General features: G+C 38.7%; 1 protein-coding gene across 3 annotated transcripts in view; it reads right to left on the reverse strand.

The window, feature by feature from the left end:
• LRRC28 (leucine rich repeat containing 28) overlaps positions 1 to 27683 on the reverse strand; it is a 68905-nt gene that overhangs the window by 11956 nt on the left and 29266 nt on the right. For 2 of the 3 annotated variants that reach the window (XM_066328267.1, XM_066328268.1), the window contains one exon: positions 6103 to 6309. In XM_066328267.1, coding sequence (XP_066184364.1) covers positions 6103 to 6309 — 207 coding nt within the window. Of the gene's footprint in view, positions 1 to 6102; positions 6310 to 8360; positions 8477 to 27683 lie in introns of those variants that run through there. The other variant, XM_066328269.1, reaches the window with a different exon arrangement.

A 27683-nucleotide genomic window follows, 5' to 3' on the forward strand; every position in this document is an offset into this window, starting at 1 on the left:
AGTACTTCTCAGTTGTAAAATTTCAGCCAATGGTTTTATTATGGATGAGCTGAAAAGCTGTTCAGAAGCAAGCATTTCAAACTACTAAAACAAAACAAAGCTCCCTTTCAGGAGCCCTGAAAATCCCATTATAAATAATTAAATTTTAACATTGACAAACTCTGAAGTCAGTTTGAAGAAGCAAAGGGACAATTGATTTCAAATCCTCAGTGCATACTTCAAGTTCATAAGGTCAAACCTGCTTTCATTAACTGGCCTCATGTCAGTGAAATCACAGCCTCTCTATCTTTGGGAAAGTGGGCAAGACAGACACAAGAATGTGCTCTGTCCCCTTTCTCTTCTCCATGGAGGGATCCTTGCTGGGATTCATTAGTCTTAACCAAATACAAGTGCAATCATTCAGAAACGAGTCTGTGTGACTCAGTGAACTGCAGAGCCCAAGAAAACACAAAGCATTAAACTGGAGAAGGTTAGACATCAAAAGCCGTGGCTGCAATAAATCATCAATACTTCTGGAGGTGTGCTGCTTGCATTATTGCTCTTAAAATATTCATGGCTGGTAGTCAAAAGAAGCAAGTAAAGCATGACTAAGTAATGCCTCAGTGGACTAGAGATCTATTAAGATACCTCTAGATAGAAGCATATCAGTATGGAACTATTTCATTTTCCTTAGAAAGTTACAATTAAATGGGAAAATTTAGGATTCTTGGAAGAATTCTCAGAAATGAGAATTTCGCTTATTAGCAAGGTCAAGTCAGCAGTCAAACTGTCTCTATTAAGAGAAGTGAAAAACATGCTAATGAGAGACATTTCAAAAGCCACCAAACTGAACTAAACAGAAAGGTCTGAAAGAGTTTTGGACTAGCAAGAAAGCTGATGTGTAGGACCAGCTGGGCAGCCCAGTTGATCTGTCACCCCCATGCCCTTTGAGACACTGGGGCAGAAAAGGTTTCTGTGTTTAGTGCAGGAGAGCAGAGCCTGAGAGCCTCTGCCAGGGATGGGAGAGTGTGACCCAGACAAACTGCATCATGAAAAACACAAATAATCTGTGTGCCTCCCAACTTGTTAAACTTTCATGAGTACCTCAGAGAGACTAAGATAAACAAGCATTTGGCTGCATCAGCCACAGCAAGACAATACTAATACTGACTAACTCTGACTTCCCATCTTTATCAGTTACCGTGGCTGGCAGAAATATAAGGGAGAAATGGGCACAGCTTCTGTCCCCTTTGTAAACATGACCAAGAACAGAATAAAAATGAAAACAATTTCTATGATATTTCTATTAAGAAATTCTATTTGGAATACTGATCTCTTTTCATTCCCTGCTACAATAGGTGATACAAACCTTTCTTTATTACTGAATAGGTTTATTGTACACAAGAGCTCTAAACAGCACTTAGTGCAGATATTTTGAGTGATCCCTCCCCAAACGTGTGTCCATTTTAAAATATACTCAATGTCTTCAGTTGTCACCCACTTGAATGGCAGCTGTGAGCAGCAGAAACCTTGAAAGTTCATGCTGAGGAGTGACACATTATCAAATCTTTGATATAAAGAACAAGTGATGATACCAACAGAAAACGAAGAGATTCCTTTTCTAAAATAAAAGTGTTAACAGAGAAAAAATGAGTTTGGGTGTTTTTTTTTTTTTTTTCCCTTTAACACAGGCTCTTGCTTTGCAACAGTCTGTGGAAGTTTCAGTGACCATAATCTGGGCTTTGTTCAAAGCAGAGTCACTGGACATCAACGGACACATTCAACCATCACATGCTGCTTTGACCCTGTCCCAGAGACATTCCAGCTCCCAGAATCTGCTGCATCCATCAAGTGTCCTGCCTCAGGATGGGAGCTCAAATCCCTCTGCTGACTGATGGGCACTGCTGGAGATGCTGCTGAGCATCACCTCAACGAGATGATTTATTTGGGCTCAGGATTGCAGGGCTGAAAATAGTTTAGTAAAGTTCTGGGATATTTTTAGATGAAACAAAACCCCATTGTTATCCTACAATGAATAAAAATACTGCAACACGGAGGCAATGGAACACCATAAAATATTGTAAGGCTGGGGAGGAATCAGCCAATACAATTCAAAGCAGGTAGCAGGTGGATGGGACATGTAATGTTCAGAGAATGTTCCCTTGTGTCGCAGAAGCCACTTGGACTAAAAACAGCAGAAAACTATGGGTTGCTGGGGTAGCTTGAATGTGCTACTGTTTAACTTATTAATTTAGAGAATGGCAGAAAATTTTTAAAAGAGGCTCATCTTGCTGGTTTCTACACAGATGTATGCAAATGGGCTGAAAATCAGGCAAGTCAAAAAAAGCCCTAAAGCTGTTCTTTTCATATGCACTGAGAGGGGGGAGTGAGGCTGCATCTCATCTCTTCCCTCTGTCTTTATCTTATGCTATGTTTAGATTCTAAGTTCTGAGTTGACTGCATTTCCTAGGTAATTAAAGCAAATTTTTGGATGTTAGACAAAATATCTCAGTAGGAAAAATTCAATTCCCAAAGCCAAATAGCCTGTAACTATAAATGTTCCTTTGATAGAGTTTCTTTGCATTAAATAACCAAGCATCTTCAAGACTCCAAAAGATTTTTCCCCCAATTTCAAACATTATCCATAAAGTTTAAATTTAAATAAATCATCACTTTGAAAGGCTCTTTGTATCCCATCCCCATTAATTTTTATGTCTTATATCAGCCAACAAATATTGTAAAAGTTCTCTAAAAACCATGCTTCTGAGGAACTCTGTGCAATAAGGAAGCTGCCCATCTCTGAAAAGGCTAAAGCTACAAAGAAGGTTTTCATGTGGCTTTTGCAAGCACTGTACTGTGTCTAAAACATTTCCACTTTCCTCCTTCCAGCCTCCCAGATCAAAGACCTCTCTCCCAGAAATGACCAAATGCCATGAGTCCTGAACAAACCCCAATTCTATTTTTTTTTTTCTTTTTCTCCCTCTTTTTTTTTTCCCTTTTTTTTTCTAACCTCAGGGCCCTGGCATATGCATTCCACATGGCTGAAGATGGAACAAAAGCTCTTGTGTGGCTGCACTGATGCTCTTTTAACCATACTGTGAGGGCAAGGACACAAAAGCAGCATATACTGAGGTAGAATAAGACCTTTGTTTACTGTGCGCTGATAATTACTAGACGCATTTTCTAAAGAAAAAGTGCACATAAATCCTCAAATAAAGTGATATAATGCTGAATATTTGCTGTCATAACATCCCCTGTACTGCCAGGACACTTGAGAATTTATGGCCTATTTTAATTATATTTGTACTTTATTACACAAATGATTTTTATTTCTGCACTGTCATCGGATTCACATTTCTGCTTGCAGTGGAATTTGTTTTCAGGCACCGGAGCATTTGCTAATGCTAAAAATTTAAAGTTAATTTTCTGTCAAAAGATAATTTATGTTGTAAGTAGATTGATATACAATGATCAGCAAATTTCTATGACCATTTACTAAGGGAGCATGAAGTTACCATGACAATAATATAACTGTTCAGGGTGCAGCTTCCAGTTCAACCTATATATGTAATTTTTGGAGTTGTTCTTAAGAATGAGTTTATCAGGAAGGCTCAAAGGCTGAGATCTATGGTGTCTCATTTCTTTCAGTATGAACTGAAACATTCAGGGCTGAAAAATTATTTTTATAAAACACTGGCATATCCAAGATTTAGGTGTACTCTGCAAAACAAATTACTAATTCACTGTTGTTTACCCATCTGCTTGTTTATGGACCAGTTCTGAAGGTCAGGGAGTGGAATCAGCTATTTTTACTGTATTTAAAAACTGATTAGCAGTGTTACACCGTTTTTCCTAAGACACATGTGCCTGCAAACTACAAAGAATGAACAGGGCAAAGAACCTCCTGATCCCTGTCCAGCAGGGCTGTGCTGCTGCTGCAATAAACCTTGCACCCATAAATGCAGGAACAGGAAAATGCAGATTTCCACTACACTTACCAAGAGGCTCTGCTGGCAGCTACAAGGGACAGACTTGGACAAGGCAGAATGGATTCCTGGTTGACATAGTAGATGTCACCCCCCACCACGTGAAATAAATGAAGTAAATAATGCTTTAAAAAGCATTAAGCAATTTATCTCAAACTTAGTTCTTTTAACTTGGACACATCTAATAAAAAAAAGAAAAGAACCTCAGCCATTCTGTCAGGAGATAAATAAATTCTCTGCTTTTCAACACAGCTCCCTAGCTGCAAAAAATTGTTTTGACAATATTTGCTTGACTATCACTTGAAAGTATCTCTGCAGTATTTTTCACCAGTATTTAGCATCCTTACTCAGTCATTAACTGGTAAAGTGAAGTTGGATGTTAGAATACACACAAAAGCCCCACCAGCCAGCATGTGCAGCAAGCAGAAATAATGTTACAATTATGCCTTAACTTCAGCAAAACTCCAAGAAAAATATTTTCCCAAGCAACAGAAGATAGATTTAATCTTTTTGCTTTTCAATGCACTCTCTCTTCTACTTTATTTCATCACATCTTGACCACTCTGAAGCCTTCTGATTCTTCAGAGGAAGGATTAAACATTTACATTTATACTCTGCTGCTTTTCCTCTGAACTCTAGGATTTATGATTCAGTTTCACATCCACAGATAGCAAATTATCTCCAAATGTTCACCAGTGAGTCACTATTAAGAACTACTGAACAAGGTCAATTGACAGTCTTTGATGTTTCCCGTTATTTTAAAAGTTCCTTTTGAATGTTTTGAATTTGAGTCTAAAAATAAAGAAAAAAGAAGGTGTGTCATTATATTAGAGATTTATTTCCTCCTTTTGAACTTAAAACACTTTGGCAGATCTATGGCTCATCCAGGTCATGGCTCACTCACAGATAAGCTACCAGCGCAAAAGTAGCAAAAACTTCTATCCTTTAAAATTTCACATCTCATCTTACTGAATTTTTTGCAAAATTAAAATTGTTTAACTTCCTCTCTCATGGGAGTTAAAAATATTTGCCAAAATAAGGGAAGGCAATTTGCTTGTTTTAGTACTGGAATCTGGATGATGCATCCTGGAACTCGTTTTCTCATTTATATAATGACATATGCTGGGACAACTGCAACACTTTGTCTGGAGACATTACTTGCACTTACTTTCCAGTAATATAAACTAAGGTGATAAAAAATTCAGAAAGATCATAAGTTCTTTAAAAGCTGAACTGCTAGTACTGAAAAGATTAAGTTAAACCTATACAATGTAATTAATTTAGAAATTATGATCTCATTTTTAGCCATCTCAATTTCCAGCTTCTTTCCAATGTGATTATCATAACTTAATCTGCACCTAATTAACACCAAACTCTGTATTCTAGAAAAAAAAAACTCTTAATGGTTATTCAGATGGCAGGGCAGCTCTGCATGTGTGTCTCTCAGCTGAGATCACCCCGTGGCAGGGCTGAAAAGTGACAAGTTCAGAGAAGAGGATTTGCTCTTCCCTCAGGGAACACACAGTGACTGCCCCAACAAACCCCCACACAGTGACTGCACCTCCTACTCCTGACCTGCTTCCACTCTTCCAAACTTGCAAAGGGTTCAGCAAAAGGCACATCAATTCCTCCTTGGGCTACTACTGTGGAAATTTTGATGGATGCCTGTGCACAGCACAAACTAAACCTGCACTGGATTATGTGGTACTGACAATCCTAAATGCTGCAAAGTAATTTATATGGAGTTTCTGGGACTCCACAACAAGTTTTAAAGCCTAGCTGAAGAATCTTAGTTAAATCATCAGATCCAGCAAACAGAAACAGATCATTACCCAAAGTGGTGGAACTCAGATTACAGACTACTATATTTAAGCACATCATTTAAACTTTTTCCCCTTGGTTAGCTAAAAATAAAGCAAATTTGATAGCTGCCTCATTGCCTTTAAAAAAACCCCATGAAACCTTAACCTGCCCTTTTTTTATTAACATATTTTCCAACAATATGAGCCCTGTGACAGCTCCATAAGCAGAGTCTGCGGGGACCACCAAAGAAACTCCCTGGCTGCGTTGTTTTGACTTTCTGGGGGCGGGCAGTCGGTTGTTCTGCTGTGTCTGAGCCCCCGAGGTGGGCACTCACCCAGGGGCAGGAATGCCAGGCGGTTGCCGGCCATGGAGAGCTCGTTGAGGCTGGGCAGCTGGCACAGGTGGCGGGGCACAGACCACAGGTGGTTCCTGTCTGCAGTCAGGTACTGCAGCGACAGGCACATGTGCAGCCTCTCGGGCAACGTCATCAGGCGGTTGGTGGAGATGTCCAGGGTCTGCAGCTCCCGCAGGTCCCCAACCTCTGCGCGACAGGCAAGGAGAATTAGAGCTTCTTTCACAGGAATCGCCACCAGAAAAACCCCTTTAACTTTGTTAAAATCAAAGTTCATCGGCAGTGCTGCTTTTCTGTAAGACTGTTCTATCAATCCACGTTGAGAACTGATACTGATAATCTCCATCATCTTCATATTCCAAATCTTTTTGATACATGAAGTTGATGGAGATCATCAGTATCAGTTAGGAACCTTTATCAGCATGTTCAAGTATGAGATCTTTCATCGAGCATTCCTGAATTGTGACAATTACTACTGTCAAAATAACAAACATTTTCCTGGTCCTAAATCAGAACGAGGAAAAAAAAAAAACCAAAACCCAAACCAAAATGCAAACAAAAACACATTACAAAGCTTGCTGATACTGAGGTTGTTTTGCACAACCCCCAAACTCAGGATAATTCAAATATTTTTCTTTTAATTTTTTTTTTTTTTTAATATTGAGGATGCAATGAGTTATTGCCTAAGATTCTCTTGCAACAAGAGTTACAAACACATGCATAGCACTTCTTGCTTAGTGACAGTCTTTCACCCAGCAGGCTTGAGAAAAACAGCTCTGTCTTCATGACACAGTTCAGAGGGGCCAGTTTAAATTAGATAAGAAATTTCTTAATAACCTGTAACTAATACTATTATATTACATTGTAGGAAGGTATTTCACTAAGCTCTAATCTACAGTTGCAATAATTACAGGTTTTTTTATTTCAAGAACTTGAAAGTTGATTTTGTGTTTCAAATAGTATTGTATAATTTTTAAGGTAGGTATGAAACTAAATTCTTCAAAGTGTGTAAGACATGATCACACAAACGGCCTCACTTGTGCAACAGTGTTTTTTCTTCTGTCTGGCCTGTGAAACAGGATGCAGGACTGACTGACAAATATATTCAAAATATGTTAAGCGGCTCTGCAGGTTACCTCATTGTTTATTTAGTTATTCTTTTGCAGTTACTCTAAAAACTGGATAATTCAATATATTATTTCCCTCAAACAGGAGGAAACCATAACATTTGCCCCAAGCACTGGGAACAGTTTTGCTTTGTTTTGAAATACTTCTCAGCAATGGAACCAACTCACAAAGTGCTTGGTGCCCCTAAAACTTGCTGCAGTTCTCAGCATCTTGCAGACCCAAATGTACTTTGCTCTCAGCTGAATGAAACCAGCTCTTGCATCTGAGAGCTGCTAAAACAAGATTCACTAGAATTTTCTACAGTGAAAACACCAGACAATCTACACAATCCACAATCTGTACAATTTACAGCTCTATCACCCAGATTTTTACAAAGATATAAATAGGGTAACACTGTTTAAGTTAAAGTTAAACAGAACCTGTTGTGCCCTTAAGCTCTCTGCAGCAGGAGATAGAAAATTCACTGTTCCCTGAGCTCTGAGGTTGCACCTTGTATACTACACACAAAGTAGGAAACAAAACACTGGGTTAACCCAAGCTGTCTTCCACACAATGGGAAAAAGAAGTTCACCTTGGGAGAAACTGCTATAAATGTTACTTATAAGACTGGAAACATGAAAAGCAAAGAAAGGGAAGTTGTAATTCAGTATTAGAGATTTTTCACACAAGTACTCATTAAACAAAATGCATGTGCACGTTCAGAGGGAGTTTCTGCCCACTGCAAACAATCCCAGCATCAACTACAATAAAGACTCAGCAACACAGTTTATGCATCCTTTTAGAAATATTACTGACAGAAGCAGCTGCTATACACAGATGATCACATTCTTCAAACCTCTTAGCTTTGATGTCAACAGGAATAAGCTTTACTTGAAAAGGATTTTTTTTTTACTACAGGATTGAAAATAAATGACAAAAGCAAAATAATCACTACTAAATAGCACAAGACTACTGTGCAAAAAGAACTGCAGCAGATCTCATTTCGAAAGAGTTTTATATTCATCACAAAGCCATATGCTTGAAAACAGTGACAGGAAAAGAGCCACCTACATTCAGCCAAACCACTGACCACATGCAGTCAATAATAGGCCCAGCTATTTTCATGCACTAACCTTTTTCTCTGCCACTAAAAACAGTTCTCTAGTTCAGTTTAGGTCCAAAATCCCATAAATGTTACGGTTGGCAAAGCTGGCAGAGTTTCAAAGGCATTGCTAGAATGATATGTTTCAAATCTAAGAGGAAATAAAAGTATTCTCACTTTATCCTTCATCCAAAAAACACATACCCAAAACTTCATCCTCTCTACCTTAATCTCCCAATGCATACCAGATGTAAACATCCACTTTCAACATCTAGTGCCACATGTTGCACAAACACCCACCGACCCACTATGAAGTTTAAGACTAAGCCAAACAACAAAGTGCCATCATATTAAGGATATAACCCTCATATTAAAGATATAACCCCCAGACTCCCCACCATAGTGCTCAAAGCTCAGTTTGAAGAACATGCTCAGACACTTACTAATGACACTAAATTGGTTTTCATCTCATTAAAGCAAAGGGAAACAATTAAGAGGAATTACACAAATATAAACAGTCCATTAATAAGTTTTTCAAGCTTTTAGTTACTAAATACTATTATCCTTGCTTTTAAAGTCTTGCAGCATAAATACTGCAGGAAGCCTTGGCTAACAAACACAGTGAAAGACTTGCAAATCTCTCTCTTGCTGTCAGCTCATCAAGCACTAGGATATACCAGAGGTGAACCTTGCAAATTTACAGCAGATCCAGAAAAGAAAATGGCTATTCCCACACAAAAAGAGCTGACAAAGGGATTTTCAGAGATTCCCCCAGCACCCCCAAGGGTAAGAAAGAGACAAGCATTATACATCACCATTAGACCACACTGAGGAGTTCCAATTACATTTAAATGAAATTCATAAAAGTGTAATTTAAAATTTATATTAGGTCTAGGACTAACACTATCAAAATCAACGCAGCAGAGCACTGAGTCCCATTCTGATACGAGAAGCCAGAAAAACCCCAAACTCCCCGGTAGCTCTGCTACCCCCCAGCTCAAAGGACACAGATTTGTGGAGACAGAGAGAGGCCAAACGTGACGTTCGTGGATTGGGGTGTTCCCTCCGTGTCCATCCGCAGGGATCGCTGCCGGCACACGGAGCTGGGCAGCCCCAGATGGTGCCAACGTGCTCGCAGAGCACAGGAGAGGCCGACAGACCGCCAGTAACACTCCCTGACCCCGGGGAAAGTCAGCCCTCCTGCAGCCTCCGAGGGGCTGTGCAGCGCCGCGGATCCACACAGACTCACACAGGCTGCTCCAAAGCCGCCAGCCTTGGGGAACTCGTCTTAGCCTTCTCTCCCCTGATAATACAGAGCTTCAGAAGGGATCACTCAGCTCCAAAAAGCAGCCTTGGCAAGTGTTGTAAGAGCTCTCCCAGCTACTTGGAAAAATGGAAAAGTGAACTGTCCTCTTGTGTGTTGGGGTTTTCAACAGAAAGGTGCCAAATAGATCTGTCCCCCACCACAATGAAAAAAAAAAATAATCCCATCAACATACCTTTAATATTTTTCTTAAAAAAAAGTGAAACCTGAAAAGGATTTCAAGGAACGTCCAAAATTATTGACCTTCTAACAAAATGGACTGTGTCTGTATAAACATAACTGGCATCAAGAAAAAAAAAATCTATTTCTTATTCAGATGGTTTAAATGCCAGCTTTTAAAATTAATTCCCATGGTTTTATGTGAAGGAAACAAAAAAAACCCCAACCAAACCCATCTGGAAATAAGCAGCCTATACAACATAGAGTAATTGCCAAAGGCAATTCAAACTTCCTTAATCTTTCTGGGGGTACAGGCCTCACCAGCTGCATGACCCAAAAATAACCAACAGCTTTTCTTTACGTTTCAAGAGTAATCCCACCTTTCCCCAATGGGCCATAAACCAAAATTTCATCCAGAGATATATGAAACACATACACAGTTGGATTTGAGTGTATGAGAGGGAAGGGTTTACTTTCAATCTGAGTCCTTAAACCCCAGTAAAGTTAAGGACAGCAAAGGGCTACAGACCTACCTGCATGAGAATGCACCTCAAAGCAGGATATTAAGGGAAAGTAGAGAACCTACAAGGAATGGAAAAAGGGACTGATCAGCAAAGAGAGCTGGCACTTAGAGGTCAGGCTGCAGAGGTTAAATGCAAACTGCCACGAGGCCAGGAAAATGGGAACTCACAGACAAACAAATGGTTTCTCAACAAGAAATTTAGAGCAAGAAATGAAGAACTGATGTCAACAAGGAGTAGAAATTAGGAGGACAAAGCAAATATTAAATTAGCATTTTGCATCATTTTTTCCTGTAAGAATAATGTTGTGTACGAGGACAGAGACAGAATACCTCATGGGAACAAGGACAAAGCACTGCAAATTACCACATCCATTACTAAAATGAAATGAGGCTGCTTTAAAAAAATTCCATCCCAGAACACTGAAAAAAACCCAAAAGGTTATATATCAAAATTGCAGATTCGGGCACGAGGATTCTCAACGAATAGGACATTTTCTGGGATAGCAGCCTAGGGTTGGAGAAGAAATGTAGAACCTGTGTTCAAAAAAGCCCTGTTAATGTGAGCTCAGGGCTCCTCAGCATCTCATAACAACTGTTCGAAGGGGAAAGAGCACCCAAGAGTAACTAGTGATTGGAACATAAATAGAAAGCAAAATGGAAATGTGGCCCAGATCTTCTCAAATGTCATACTGGTTCATTTTTCTTTGATTCAATTTCTTGGTTAATGGTAACACATGAGGATCACACCTCATGGTAAATTACTGGGATGGAGAAAATATCACCAGTGGTGGTGTTCCTCAAGGGTCTACTTTGTTTAGACTTCCTATTTTGCACCTGGGTAAAAAATAATATTGGGTTTTGGGTTGCTGTCAACCCAAGTATTTAAAGTAGTAGTAATGTGGTAGAGAACCAAATTGTCATACAGGAGGACAAGCAAGAACTTCTAGACTTAAGGGATTGAAACGGAAAGAAAAGGAATGGAAAATCATAATAAAAAGGAACAGAAAATCTTGATAAGAAGGTGCTTCAAGTCAGGGCTCTGCTTGGAACAGTGAAGAAGGAGAGAGACTGGCTACACTCATTCACCCCCAAAGAGCAATTTCTATGTACATCCAGCATTTTCTTAGGAGAAGGAAAGTTTGTTAATACTCCTTTGTACTGCAGACAGTAATGCTGGTCCTGCTATTCTCATACAAACCTTTAACACTCAGCTACCCAAGAGCTCTGACAGCAGGTGATGGATCCTCTCTGCTCCGAGGCTGCAGCTCAGGACTAACAGATTTCTGCTGTTTACCACGGAGTGATGGTCTCCAGCTCATGGTACCAGAGGGACAAGTTCTTAGGAACAGGTACAAAATGGAGCACTGTGAGTCTGGCTGTGATTGTGAGCTCCTGCAGCCCAGGACTGGGAGCCCAGCATTCCCTCCCTATCCCAGGCTCTAAAATAAATGCTGCTGAAAGGGGCTATCTTACTTTACCCCTGAAATAATGTTTAATCAACTTCCATTAACCTGAGCACAAGATGCCTTTTCTTATTAGACCTGTAAAACCAGGCACCAGTGAGGAAAAGTGTTTGAAGTCTTTTATACTTAACAGAACTTACTACTCGTCTCACTAGAAAAAAAAATCCAAGTCTATACACGCCATGAATTGGAAGTGGATACTATCATGAATTGAAAACTCTAGCAGACAGGAAGTGTAAGCTGAAATTGCTGAGAGCTTGATGGAGAAGATCTCCTTTAGATCTGCTCTGGGATGTCTCAGGAGGACTTAAATAGACTTTAAGACGGTTAAAACAAATTAAATAGCCTATTATATATTACATTACATTTAGTGTCCTATCATGCAGCTCACATTTCATAGCCTATAAAAATTAAATTTTCTAGCACAAATTGACACTTAAGGTAGACCTGTGCCATCTTCAAACAAGGAAGTTTAACCATAACTGAAATTGGTATCATTAGATTTAAGGACAATGAAAGGGGCAGGCAAATTGAATCTCATTTACATTTTGACACTGCTGCATGCAGCTCTTTTTCTGTATTGTTGGTGAGAGAGCTTGAAAAGTGCTCTGATTCTCAAGTCTAACAGACCTGAAGATTATTTTCCTCATATTTTTCTCATATAGACTAATAGCTGCTAAGTTTTTTAAAGGAAGAAAAAAAAAAAAAAAGAAAGGAGGTACTGGAAGAGATTTTGTGATACTGCAGCAACTATCTTATGAATAACTCACTTTTAAATAAGGTTCTCAAATGAGTTCAAACCCATAAAAATTCTATGGAAGAAGAAAGCCTCTATCCCAACTGATCAAACTTCAATCTATCAATTTCAAAGCAATACTTATGGCTGCATTTCACACAAATATTCTGGCTGCAAAGAACATGGGAAAAGATTTTTCTGGGGCAGGATAGTCTTTGTGAATGAATAGAGTCATGTAACACCCCTCAAAGCTGTTCCCAATTCTTGGTTTTACCTATTTCAGCCATAAAACTACATTGACTTTTCTCCAAAACACTTAAGAAGTAGACAAAGCCCAAAACCAAGTGAAAAATACATACTTCTACTGAACATACCAAAATAGAATCCTTTTTCCCTTGACCTTGCTAAATGTCACACGCAAACTTAGTACCAATCCTTATTTATTTTGTGCCATCATTCACAAGCAAAGGTGAGAAAAGTGGCTCCATAAAGTCCAACCTTGCTAAACAGTAATTTTAGGTCAGCTAAAAATGGCTGAAAATAGACATCAGGTATGAGGGTCTCATTAAGTCAAATTCTTCTAAAGGTCAGTGGCTCCCCATCTTATACCACAATTAAACTTCAGTTAACACAACTGGCAGCTGTCTGAATGCCATGGGCCCAGCACTCCGTGCTTCCTTCAGTGCACACACAGAGCACACATCCACAGTGGTTATTAGCTTGTATTTCCTCTCAGTGCAGGTCTGGAATTACATTTTTGTCCACAATTTGATGGTTTCAATGAGAACAGTTAGAATAAACCAGATGATAAAAATACCAGAAATTATCATACACGAGAAAAGTGGGAAAGGTGGGAGGAAGGGCAAGAGGAACAGGGAGAGGAAAAAATTGTTTATGCAAAAGGTAACTCAAGGCCATGAAACCATCAGGTTTGCTGTTTTCTTGGTTTGGGGTTTTTTGTTTGTTTGGTGGGTTTGTTTTTTCAGAAGACAACCTATCCTTTCATTTTGCTGTAGTGTGCTCTGCCTATTTCACTGCCCCACAGCAAGGTACTGTTGCTACACAAACAAGTTAGAGATGTGAAATTAATGTACTAATATTATTCTATGGTTTTACTAAATGATATCTCAAATCTTAAACAGAGAAGCCAAAATGAAGTACAAAGAGTCAGAATGGTACTTTGTCAAATATATTGTATGAAGAGTTCTGCTAGCCCTCTACAGAAAAAGTCTCTTATTTAGGGAGTTTTTCTGCTGTTGTCTTTCTGTTGAGGAGCAGCTGTTTTCCTTTCTCTGGGTGGTATGAACATAAACAAAAGTGACATGAATAAAGCATGAGACCTGTTATGTTTCTCTTATTTTCTTTGTGTCTGACTATCTTTACTGCTGCACGTTGTCCACCATTCACTGTGCACTAATATCAATACATGGAAAGCGGGGGGAACCCTTCAAGAAAAACTTAGTGCATGAAATAAAGAGCTGATGATTTCAACTCATAATGTCAGAGAGCTGAAGATGGCTCCTTAAATACAACAAACCAGTCCTGAAACCAAGGCAAACAAAAGGAACATCCTAAGGAGAGATTAAGGACAGCTCAGGAAGCCGCAGAGACAGGGCTAGTCCTGGTTGTAAATTCTAGGCCAGCTTCTTCCTCTCTTCTTCCAAGGAACAACTTGAGATCAACACAACAGAGCGATCTCTCTGACAAACACAGATTAGTGGCTTCTAACCCATTACAGCACTGGTGTCTAAATAATCCACACAAAGACCAATCTGTTGTGACTGTTGCTATCAACCGTTTCCAACCAACTCACAACAGACACATCTTTCTTCTTCTTGAGGTTAGTTAGGGTTTTTTTTTTTTTTTTCTTCCTCTCCACTAAATGCATAACAGAAGCAATAGGTCCAGGTTCAATTTTTATCTTTCAGAGGAAAGTACTGCTGTATCAAGGCAAGTTATGGCTCACTCATTGTACTACTGGGAGACACCACAGAACAAAAAGACGCAACCAAAAATCTGTGTGGGATAAGGGAAAGAATCAAAGGGAGATCTTTAGCTTTTACAGCAGTGGAGTCACCATATTTGTTTTTTTTAAATGAATGTCACTGGATGGGACTGTCTTAACTCAAGGCCTATGAAAATAAGAGTTCTTCCAGGCCACTGGCAGTTACTACAAATTGCAACAGTAATTACTGAGGAGGGATTGACAGGAAATATTCTCACTGTACTAGACATGAAAACTACAGATCCAGATGTCCTTTTCCAGCAGCAGCACCAGGAGATTCTCGTGCTCCTCCTCAGTGTCCCAGCTGTCTCTGCTGAACTCAGCAGCCTGGAGAATTCACCAGCCAAGAAGGGGAGGCAGGAGCTGCTATAATAACATGGTTACTACTTGAAACCATGGCATGGACCAACTACTAACAGTTTTAAACTAAGAATATCAGCAAAAAACAAAGACATCTGACTTCAAGCAACACTAGCATTGTCCTGATTTTATAAATGCTGAGAGCAACTGCAAGCCTTGTCTTAATCAGATAGTTTCTGCTGTTTAGTGTTTCAAATCAGCACAAAGTAGACAAGTAAGGCTTGCAATTACACTTCAAATTCCCCTCAAATAATTCTGAATTGCATTCCTTTACCTACACAAATAAATAGTCTCAGTTCATAAAGCTCTCAAATGCTAAATTACCAACTAGAGTACACTTGCACTTCCTTGGCATCAAAGCTTTCCATCTAAAATGACAATTTAATGCAGATTTGGACAATGCTAAGGTAAACACGGGTCTCTATTTTAAATCCCACTGCAATAACATTAAGTTAACTGAAATACAGGTATCAAACTCTGTGTGTGTGACATGAACCATGGGAAGGTTAATGTCACATCATACCTCAAGTTCTACACATTCTCTTTACAGGCTTTTTCCATTTAGATTTAGTGTCAGTAAATGATGCATTTTATTTTGCCTCAATTCATTTAATAGAGCAGCTGAGTAAAAACAAGGATGTCAATAACAAGCAGTAATTTAACTCCCTCACAGGGGTATGCAGAAAACTGAATTATTCTTGGTCAATAAGGTCAAAATATAAATCAATATATTATAAAATTCTTCTACAGCATGGCATTAACAGTTTGTGCTTGTTCCCTTGCAAAGACTGAATGACTTTGTTCTCCAAGCTTCTCTGAGCACTCAATCCCTACTAGTAAATTGCATTTGCTTAATGCACAAGTAAAATCAACTACCTGTTAATACTGCTAATCACTGTACATACATTAGGGAGAGCTTAGGGAAAGAAAGGAAAAAAAACCCAAGGAAACCAAAGAGACAAAAGTACATTCATAGATAACTTTATTTATAAAGACTTTAGAGTTTAAGGGGAAAGCAAGTTAACTTTTAACACCCAACCCTAGAAACGATAAAAAATAAGCTTCAAGAGCTATTTTTTTCCTGTTACAAATGTTAATGTAACAATAAAAAAAAAATAAAAAAAATTCCCACAAATTTCAAATTAGTAAGAGGTTTAAAATTAAAAATTACTACCAAATTAGTTAGTGAGAATTAACAGATAAATTTATTTTAAAACAATGTCAGTAAAGGCAGTAATTGTGGACATAACCCCCCCCCCCCCCCCGAAAGGCTGGTTTTGCTTGTATGGATTACTTGAACTTGTCTTAGGACCCAACCAAAATAAAGCACTGCAACAAAACAAAGTTACAGCTCCTTGGCAGTCCAGCACACTGAAGTCACTAAGGCCTTTTTGAGGTAAACCTGGAAATTGCAAAGCAGTAAGCACCATTTCTTTTTTCACACATTTACAAACTGATGAAAAAATTCAGAGAAAAAACACCTGCAGTTTAGTATCTGTTCAAAGCTGAGGTTCTCTGAAAGCCTGACTAAACACCACTGAACACACTGTTGATATTAAAGAAGCTCTCATACTACAGAAAGGCCAACACCATCTGTATGGGAAACATCTCTCTCAAAATACAGCTCCACCCCCGAGGTTTGGTCTCAGCCTTATCAATCCACATCTGTCTTCACCCGTGTGAACAGCTATTGGCAAATGTTTATGAGAGACACCCTCAAAACTCCCTTGAAGTTCAGTTTTACTTTCGGGTAACAGCTCTAACCCAAAGACTTTTACAAGTATTTTAAAGAGCATCTGTTTTGAAGTTGCAGAAGCGAGAGGTTCATACATCTCACATGTGTTTGAGCCAGGCAATCAGTAAAGGCTTATCTTCACAATCAGATCACTAGCAAAAGAATTCAGTGATGAGCTACAAACCAACTTTTTCTACAATTCCTTACTTAGGAAGGAGGTCTGAGATTAGGCACTCTACGATTATTTGAGGTTAATTTCTCAGAGCATGTCCTCAGCAACAAGCGGTTTCTGTAAGAGCAGGCAGAGGGAAAAGATTTACTAGAAGTGCCATCCCTCTCCGGCCCCGATGGAGACAGGCTGACACACGCACTGCCCAAGAGGAGAACCCGCCCCGTGACGGCCCCGGGGCGCTGCTCAGAGCCCGAACACACAAAAACCCTGCGACCAAACTCCAGCAGAGGTCTGCTGTGCTCTCGGCAGAGGATTCAGCGTGTCGAGGGAAGAAGTTGCAAAAGGAAGGGAATGACACCTTAAAAGAAGTTGCAGTAACTGAATTTTCTTTTGATGTAGATTTTTTTTTCTTTATGTAAGAATAAAGGTAAAAGATTCTAAAGATTCATTTTGGGGTTAGGTCGGGCTTTTTCTAAAGCACAAAAGCAAAGTAAACTCCCACAATATCTTTATCATAATAAACACAGCAGTGATTACATGAATTCTCACCAGCCCTGATAACAATTGCACAGCAAAGCAGCCAGACAAGCAATGAGCCATCACACTTTCCCATTTACCAAGATTATCAGAGATGCCACCAAGAATTTTGGGGGTGGGAGGGGATTTGCCAGAGCTACGAACAGAGTAATGATCTATTAAGTTTTAGAGCCTACTCTGATAACCCATAAAATTAAAACAACATGAAATGTTAGGTTTTATGGGCTTTATGGATTTCTAGTTACATTTATGTAACTAACACCTTCAAACACTGCAAGCAAGAATACACAGAATTACATCCTTGCAAAATAAAATTCCTGGTAGCCTGTTTTCCTACATCTTAGACTCAGCCCCACAGGAATAAGACTGACCAAAAGCAACCAAAGACCCTCTACTTCTTCCTCTCATTTGCTAGACAGACAATCAACTCACATAAAACAAACACCACAAACAGAATAATGACTGAATTCAAACACAACTGTAGCCACTTCCAGACTGATTTTTTTCTGTGGTATATAACTGTGTCACAACGAGTCCTCCCCATAAATTTCAAACCCAAGTTTTCAAACAATCAAAATGTAAAAAAACCAAATAATTCTATTTGACCTTCATTATTTAGGTCTGTGTGCCAGGTCTAATTAGTTCTCACGAGCACACTCCACTCCTTAAAAACAGACTGTAGAAATACATTTTTCAAACTAAAAAGAACACAACGCATTGTTTTGATGCTACAGCCTGAAGCCCTTTATCTGAGTTTTATCAAAGTATATTCTATCACTGATCAAAGCAGCAATGACAACTTAGTGCTCTCTAAAGTTATATATTGCTGTATAAACTTCCCACTCTTGTCTCGTGGCCCCTGGCTCAGCATGACATTGGAGGGACATTCAAAGGTCAGGAGATTTTCTTTCCAAAGCCCTCGGTTCCTAAGTGGCAGCTCTACCCATGGCAGGAGTGGGGAGAGGAATTCCACCTGAGCTCTGTTTCCATAGACCCTAAAAACTTCAGGTTATTTCTTCTGTCAGATGTTTGAATGACAACTTGGTATTTTACTGTATAAACTATCTGTCTGTCTAGCAGCATTTCAACATCACCCTATTTGATGACTTTATTGTCATCTCAAGACCATTTCTCACTCTAGTATTAAAATCAATATTTAATCTTCAATTTATTGCTTTGCATATACCATGTAACTAGCTTTTAAAAGCAAAGCCTGGAAGTTACTTGGACATGCAAGTCTTTCCCTTTAAAAAAAAATAATCTGTATTTTAACAATTCACTGAGAAATCTCAAATTGAGTTTACTAGAAAAATGTTATGCAATTTTATGTTTAATGAACTGTGTTGAAATGAGTTGTACTTGAGACTCTTTATTTAATAAAAAGGCGTAAGAACAACGTAACTACCACGTTTCTACAGTCACATTAAGACCTCCAACATCTTCACAGAGTTTTAAGCTTCAGATGAATGGCTGTCAGGATTACTTAAAGCACTCCCAACATGTTCAAAATTCCTGCCTACCCCACAAACAAGAGGAAAACCCCTGGAGAAACGAGGCTTACAGTCACTCGAGAAATCAAGGACTGCCGAGCTGAAGAATGAGCCAGGATTTGAGAGGCAGCACCAAATCTCCGAACAATAGAGAATCCAGTTAAATCTGCTCCCATCCTCTCAGGAATGCGAGAATCATCCAAGTACCCGCCATCAGAAGCTCCAACTGCTTTATCTCCTATCTGAGAGCCCTCAAGGGGAACAGCTACGGGGAAAGCCCATGGCCCAGAGCTCAGCAACAGACGTGTCCCTGCAAGGATTCTGATTTTCAAGAGCACTGCTAAGCCAGAAGCTCAACAGGCTTGGGAGCATCACCGGCAATAATGAGTTTGGCTCTTCCTGCTCCAGCCTGGTTTCACCTACACCTCACCAGGTTTCTTAGGAGCTCCTCTTCAAAGGAGGGAAGGAACTGGGAGGGGCTGGAGGGGGTAATTCTGTGAGTTTGGTGCATGGAAACCTTTCACTAGGATTTCACATGGAACAGAGCGAATAAATGGCAGCATTGGCACATTCTCAGAATCCAGTTTCAAACTGAAAAATGTGGGGATCTGGGATTTGGAATTGAGAATCAAATCAGAATTGAAAATAAAAAGATGAGGCAACAGCAAGTCACAGGCAGCCTCACGTGGACATGGTGTTAACCCTCCACAATCAGGTCAGTTCAACAATCTGTTAATAAATTAGTGATCAGAACTCAGGTGGCATCATTCTGAGACGTCTCTGTCCAGGCAGCTGATGCCACCAGAAGTGCCACTATAATCTGGCAGCCAGGAAGAACTGCCACATGAAAAGGGAACATTTACAGGCCAGTCTCTGCCCAGACCAAACAAAGGAATTCCAACAAAACAAGGATGAGATCTGAGATGCTGATGTACACCAGCCAGCTCCCAGACACTCCTGGATCTATTCATGAGCTCAGTAATTACATCAGCATACTGCTCATGTTTAAATACAGTCAAAACTCAGCCAGGCACAGATTTTTTTTCAAGTTAAAGCATCACCAAAGCTAGAGGCCAAAAAAAGTGTGATTGAGCCACAGTCATTATAATCTTGCTAAAATGTGCAAGAAAGAAGAAAAAAATCAAAATCAATGTTCAACTTTGAGCGGCCTTTAAATATTACAAAGCTAATATTAAAAAACTCAAAACACTTGGTCATTACTTGTGCTACAACAGGATTTTAGGCTTCCAGTTCTTGACATAAAGCCTCAATGCCAGGTTCATTTGGTGCCTGATCTTTTTTTCTCACATGGAATGACCACAGAAGTTAAAAATCTGTTTTATAAAATTGCAGGTACTTGAAAATATAATGCACTGAACTGTATCACAATTTCTTTTTTTAACTAAGCCCATGCTCATTAAAGGAGCCTAATTTCTACATACTTTTCCCAGTGATTGCTCTAAATTAGAATAGCAAATTTTAAGATGGAATTTTCTAGTCCAATAAGCCCAGTACACAAAGCAATATTTGAATCTGTAATTTAAATGTTACAATGAGAGACGCTGATGGCTTCCTCCAACTGGTTCCCATTAGTTTTCAGATTACTGAATTACAACACATACACACTCAGCACATGCATTTCTGAGGACCTGCTGTGCATCCCCAGAATGAGGAATACCAGGAATACCACAGGCCATTGTTGAAAGAGATACTTCTGTTGGATTTTTTCTCTCTTAACGTCATTTCTGCTACAGTTACGGGAAGTATTTCAGTTCCAGGGCACCCAATAGAAGCCCATCTGGAAGAAGTGTTGGAACAAAAGCCTACACTGGAACAACATTTTTAACCATAAAATATAGGTCTGGAATTTTTCTGACTATGTTTATACTATTTTTGTTACCAGCACCCAGTGACATTATGAACCTTCCGTGGTACACTGAAAAATGCTGTATGATAATAACAAAGAGGCTTTTAAAAGCCCCTCAACAGGGGGGAAGTGGGAAAGAAAATAACACTAAAGAAGGGGCAAGCAGACAAAGAGAGAACAGTGAACAGCTCTATGCACACATGACTCATTCTGACATTCTATACAGGTGAGGGGATACAGCAAAAAACTTCAGTTAACAAAAATTTCCAGGAATTTAGTGGAATTCTTTTATTCTCTGTCTTCACTCCCCTCCCCATAAATTTCAAGCACTCAGAAGTACTAGTAGTCCTCCTGAGATTTTAACCCAAACCAAATGTTTGAGCAAGGCAGACTGTTATAAAATCTCAAGCAACCAACATCCTTTAATGAAATAGGTGCCACTGTGTTTGGACATGGGTGGAAGTTAATCCATGAGGAACAGCAGCTGTACAATACACTGCCCTGTGCTTTGGTCACCTCTAGGCAGTCTCAAAGTCCACCTTGTAATTTCCCATCCACGTTGCCATTTTGTTCCTGACTCCTCTCTTCTGTAATTTCATTGGGGAAATTTTTCTTTAAAAAATTCAGTCCTTACAGGCTGCCTGGATAGAGCTATATTGGAGTTTAGACAAAACCAAGACATTTAAAATTTCTCCCTCCTAGAAATCTAAGGAATGACTTAGAGAAGGTATCGTGTATTTTTATTGTGCTTCTGGATTAATACAGCATATTCCATTGATTCAGGAAAACAAGTAATAATTAGCTGTTGTTTAACCTAAGAGGTAATGTATGGTTTTAAAAAGCAAACTGAAGCTAGAATTGAATTATTAAACAGAGCATATATTTTACAGATCAGTGCAAAGAAAACCTTGTTTTTAATAATTAGGCATCAAGTCCTTCACAGAAAACAACATATTATTATAATAATTAACACATTTTTATTTAGGAGGCCATGCACCTTTAAATAGTCACATACTTCCAGAGTGCAAAGCTCATGTAACTTAATCTGTGTTTTCCTCAAATCCCCACAAGTCCATTTACTTAAAAACACCACGCTCCTGGATGGGTGCCTGGCGTACCAAACCTGGCCCGTCGTGCATATTTTTATCCATGTTACTAAATTAGGAAAGCAGAGTGGACTAAGGTTATGCCAACTTGGAAAAAAGACCAGGGTCTGCATCAGTTTGTGCCTTTGCTTTTAAACTCACAAGCAGTATAAAAGAAATCTGAACTTTATTAAGTATCAAAGCAATCTGCCCTAACCAGAGACAGTCATAAAAGCAGAAGTGAAATCTGGGGAGAGCTAAGGTAAGACAACAAATTTATTCCTCTGATTTTGAAGCCTCTAAATCAAAATGTGGAACACGAGTTCAAAAAAATGAGTTAGAACCACATATTTTCATGCCAGGGTCTAGAGTAAGAATAGAATTACTGGCATGCTGCACCCATCAGTGGAAATCTACTGAGAAAAAAAGGGGGGACTAAGTCGTGTTTATGTGCCTTTAATTAAGATTTACTGAAATCCCTTATATTGAGCTCTATTCAGAATTCTAAGTTGGGTATTCAAGAAGTCTTTACCAGTTAAATACTGGTATGAATAGTAAATACAGATATTGTACTTTACAGCAACATTAAAGAAGTGAGAGAAATGAATATGCAGTTTTCATATCGGGAAGGTTCTCCTGCCCCCAATTAGTAAAGCAAATTCCAAAGCAAAGCAGACTTTGCAATAATCACTCAACATTCCAAGGGTTACTGTATAAATAGACAAAGCAGCAATCAACAATTACAGTTTGATTTATAATTTTAGTAACGACTGAACCTTCCTTGTCATTACACTGAAGTTACCTATGCAAGAGAAAATTATCTATAAAAGTTATGTATTTCAAAATTCATCTCCCTGAGCTCTTCCAGCCTTCTGGAAGCACAAGTTGGTTCAGTTACAAAAACTCCCTGATCTTACCGCTATTAATTTCCTATTAACGTAGAGGGTTATTCATTATGGAGAGATAATTATTAATTTCCTAATAATGGGTGGGAAGACTCAATCCTCCCTAACATTAAATATGATCAGCCTCAAAAAGGTGTGGTCTTAACAAATGGAATGGGAACACCCAAGTTCTATTTCTGGCTAGCACTGACTCCTGCTGTGGCCTGGAGCAAATCACTTCTGTTAAAAACACTTTTTTTCTACTCTGCAAAATGAGAATAACACTCCCTTATCAGCTTCACAGGATCTTTCTCAAATGCTTTGAAGATAAAGTTTTATAAGCCTACAAATGTATTTTAATGAGTCAAACTGATTATATTTCTAAAACAATTTGCCTTAAAAAGGAAAAGGATTTGAGCAGGACTGAAAGGAAGGGTCTCTGTGCTGACATTGCTGCAGTCTGCACTTTAAACACACCAAAGGCACACAAATTCCTTGTCCTTCCATCTGCCAAAAGGAAGCAAAACGGCAACAAGTGGATGTAAGCTGCAGGAGCTTGCAGGGACAACAGAGCAGTGTGGATTTGCAATGGAAGCCACACTTCCCTCTGCTGGGGCAGGACCTGGACTCTGGCACAGACCTGCACCCCTCCAGCTACGGCTGCTCCATCACCTGCACTTCCCTCTGACAGCCAAACAAACAGCAAAACAACTTTGGACAATAAATTTGCTAATATCTGGATCTCTTTTATCTTTTTTTTTTCCCTAGGTCAGTGTACTCAGCTCTTGGTTTTTAGAGCTCCTGAACAACAAACACAAAGAAACCATGGTCTAGCCCATGTAAAGCCAACTACTGATTTTTCTCCCCCTTCTTAAAGGGAATTTTGCCAAAAGATGGGCTGGGATCATAAACCATACCCTCTTCTTTAATTACTTAGATTTTGCTCTTGACTTGGCAAAACATTAAGCTTTTCATTTCAGTAAATCTATAATTAACTCCAGCATGTGCTGAGTAAACATAACCTCACTTTTAATTAAATCTTAGAACAAGATGCTACAAAACTTGCTGTTTCTGAAGAGAAGTACCTCTGAAGTAAAAAAATAAATAAATCTAATCCTTGTCAAATAAAAAACTTAAGTCAAATTTGAGAATAACCCACCCTCTTTTAAGTCATCTGTTCCCCAAACACACATTCCAGCTGTAAGACCAAAATATAAACCTGAAGAGCCACCACTGCACATTAAAAGATTTCAAGGCTAAAATCAAACCAAATCTAAATGGTAACAGAAAACAGAGAACCTTGACTTTGGGACTCCTCAAGAATAATTTTTATAATGTATCTCACTGGACTTTTTTTTTCAAATGACACAGTAACTCTTACACAAAGAGAAATATTATTTCTCAAAAATGAAAGAAGCTGAAGTATCATATGCATTATAACCCTCAGAAACAAAGGAGAACTTTCTAGTTTGTGAGTGAGAAGATTCAGAAAATTTCCTTCTGACAGTACATGCATATAGAACTAACTCTACAATTCCAAATTAAAATGAAATATCAATTCAATGAATAAAAAGAGAAATCTCTGAAAAAATAAGGTTCAGCTACTGTGAAAACACAATGTCATGTCTAAGTCAAGCTCATACATGAACTAATGTAATAATATGAAATAACCATCTTTTGTTTATGCTGACTTTTTCCAGTAACATCTTTGGTGTCACACATTTCCAAATGGCCCTCAAGAAGTTAGATTATTTAAGTGCTACATTTAAATAGTAGAAAACTTTACAAAACTTACTTCATGTTCAAGAACTGCATTTACCAGAGCCAAACAAATGAACCAAGAAACTGTTAAAGACAGCAGCTACAAGATTTACAATTTGCAGAACAAAGAAATGTTGTGCATTTAAATGAAAACAAGTCCTCAAGAGAACTTTAGAACATTAAATCTCGTTTTACTTATCTGCAACTCTTTTAATCAGCTCGTCTCTGGAAGGCAGAACCTCTCAGGGATTCTGATTACCCCAGAATGCAGATACTGAAGAATCTGCATTAGGCAGAAGCTGGTCTGCTCATTAATCTTATCTAAAGTATATTCAAAATATGACATTAAGAGAATCTCACAAAGCATTTTCTTCCAGCCATTTGCTATTATATTTCCGTTTCAACACACTTATTCTGGACAAACTTTTCCCTTTAATTCTCATCAAGTTCAGCAGAGTCACCTCTGAGCAGTTCCCACAAGAGCTGAGGGATGCTGATGGAAGCCCCCCTGAGCAGTGGCAAATCAAACAGAGCCCTGAGGGCAGAGCTCAGGAGCTGACCCAGGGGTGGCAGCGATTTGGGAGTGTTTGCTGAGCACAAGGACCATCAGTCACGATACCAGAGCCACTGCACTGAGGTGCTTCCCCATCCCCAAGGGACACCACTGCCATGCTTCACCTACTGCCCATTCTCCTCCTCATCAGTCCTGTACTGCCTGATGCCTTCAGGAAGCCAAAGCTTATGTCTCCACACTGGCTGCATGTATTTTTATCATTCTTCCCCTTCCCCTTTTCCCCTAAAATAATTTTTTAAAATTTGCTGAACAATCATGACCAAACCTGAGAAAAGCAGAGTGCTTGTCATTAATAAATTCTCCCATGTTTTATTAAAACAAGTACTTAGGAGATTAAAACCTTGCCCATCCCAGTGAAGATAAACCACAGCATAGGTTCAATCTCTATCAGAGTCTGAAAAATCTCTGCAATCAGACTAGAGGCTTAAATCTAAATCTTAAATGAGCACTATTACAATTGGTTTAAAATTTGATTTCTATAAGGCAAATCTTAAATACTAAAAATGAACATTAAGGGCACAATTGTGGAACAAAACCATTAAAAATGCATAATGGATCAACATATGCTATTAATTGCATTGTTTCTTCCAGCTCTTAATCACAATTAAGGAAGACACAACAAAGAATCATTCTTAAGAATTAAAATGCAATAGAACAGTGGGGGTGTTCAGACACATAATAGCAAACATTTACCATCCAACTGTGTCTGCAGCTGCAAGGAAGATATTTTTTAGTAATTGACTGAGGATATTACCAAGAGTATGTTCCTAGATATCCATGGAATTTAGAAAAAAACTGAGGGTACTTTTAACACCAGACACTGGGAATGGAGACGTGAGAGGAATGGCAGGGCAATCACTCTGAAGTAATTCCCATAAATGAGTGTCATCTGAACCCAAAAGCTCTTTTTTAATACAATCTTTAAACTGTGCACAAGCTGCACGGGTAGAAGCTAAGTTATATCTTAAATGGTTCCTTATTATAAATTAAGAGCCATTGAGAACTGTCTTTCCCTAGCAGTGCAGTGTCTGCTGCACAGAAAGCAGTGAACACAGAGTAAAATGATGCACTGCAGTGAAATCACATTCCATCCCCGTTCAGCTGAATTCTGCCAACTTTCCCAACAGAATGCTAGCTGACACTATAATGAAGATTCATGCTACCAGTATAATTAAGGATGAAACAACCAAAATTTATTATTTTGCGCTCCTTTTTCAACTGTTGAACATAAGTGTTATTTTGAAACTCTAAGACCTTTTTTTTTTTTTTTAATGAAGTCTTTGAAGACTTCACAATTTTACAAAGAACATCTAAGCAAACATGCTTGGGAAGCATGTTTGGGAATTGTTTCTGTTTAGGAAACAATCAGTGCAATAGATTAACTCTCCAGTGGGCAAATCATGCAGTGTGAGTGAAAGGCTGATCCTGCTTGGGCTGGTAACACTGGTGTGACATCCAGCCCCACTGACAGTGACAGGATTAGTGCCAGCAGCAGCAATGGCACAAGGGACACCACCACAGACACAAAGACCACACACCACTGCAGTCAACAATGCACAAGCAGGCAACACCAGGAGGATTCCTATGCATGCAAACTTTTCATGCACACAAACCTAAACACATTCAGGGACAATGCTCAGGACCAAATTTTCTATAAACTTCAGGAGAAATTTAATGCAGCAAGTCTCAGCTGATACCAGTTCCTAATCAAATGTGGTAGACTCCAAATCAACTCTTCAGTAATGTAAATTATCCTTTTGAAAGTCTTTTTTGGAACCTTTTTAAGTTAATGTGTGAAGTTTTGCAGAAAATGTGTCACTTTCTCTTTGAACGAGTCTTTCTTTCATGGTACAGCACCATAAGGTAAATTATCTTTGAGGAACATAAAGCACACTCAAGTCACTCCTTTCTTTTGAATGTAGGACATCTGAAAATTGATGGAAATTTTATTGGCCCTGGGTCATAATGTTTAACAGGTTTATCTAATTTCATTCCAGAGCATTTACATAGTCATATACTTTTTTTTTTTTTCTATCTAATCATAACCATCCTTTGACTTTTTTAAAGCAGTCTAGAAAAGTGCAAGGAAAGGACAGCAAGATTCCTGCACCCAAAACTTCAAGAAGCATTTGCAATACATTTCTTGAGAATAAACAATGTGAACTTAAAACACATGAGGGTCACATTGAGAAATTAGTTAAAATAGAGCCAAGAGCTAATCCTGTTAGATTAAGTTAGACGAGTTTTTTTAAATCATAGCCTGCAATTTTTATCATCTCTGCAGATCAGAAGATGCAAATACACCAGAGAAAAATTAAAAACTAAAATTAAAAAAGTATTTGAAAATCACCATCATCTTATCTGAACAGATATAAGGGTGATGGAAGAATAATAATAATGTTATATCTGCTTATCAAAGTATTTAGAAGACAAAAAAATCATTCCAAATCTGCCTATGGCCAACTTTTTCTGACTTTATGTCACATTTACTTTGAATATATTTTGCTTTTTTATTATAAACTAGCAAGACAAACATTTGTTATCCACTGTCAAAATGAGATAGAACTGCCATAGGCAAAGCTACTAGACATGTGTCTTTTTAGAAAATACGAGATTGGGGCTGTTGGGCGAAAAGGAAGGAAGGAAGGACCAGAATCCTTTACATTGTGGAAAATTGGA

The sequence above is a fragment of the Sylvia atricapilla genome, chromosome 13 (assembly GCF_009819655.1).
Source record: "Sylvia atricapilla isolate bSylAtr1 chromosome 13, bSylAtr1.pri, whole genome shotgun sequence".
Classification (NCBI taxonomy): domain Eukaryota; kingdom Metazoa; phylum Chordata; class Aves; order Passeriformes; family Sylviidae; genus Sylvia; species Sylvia atricapilla.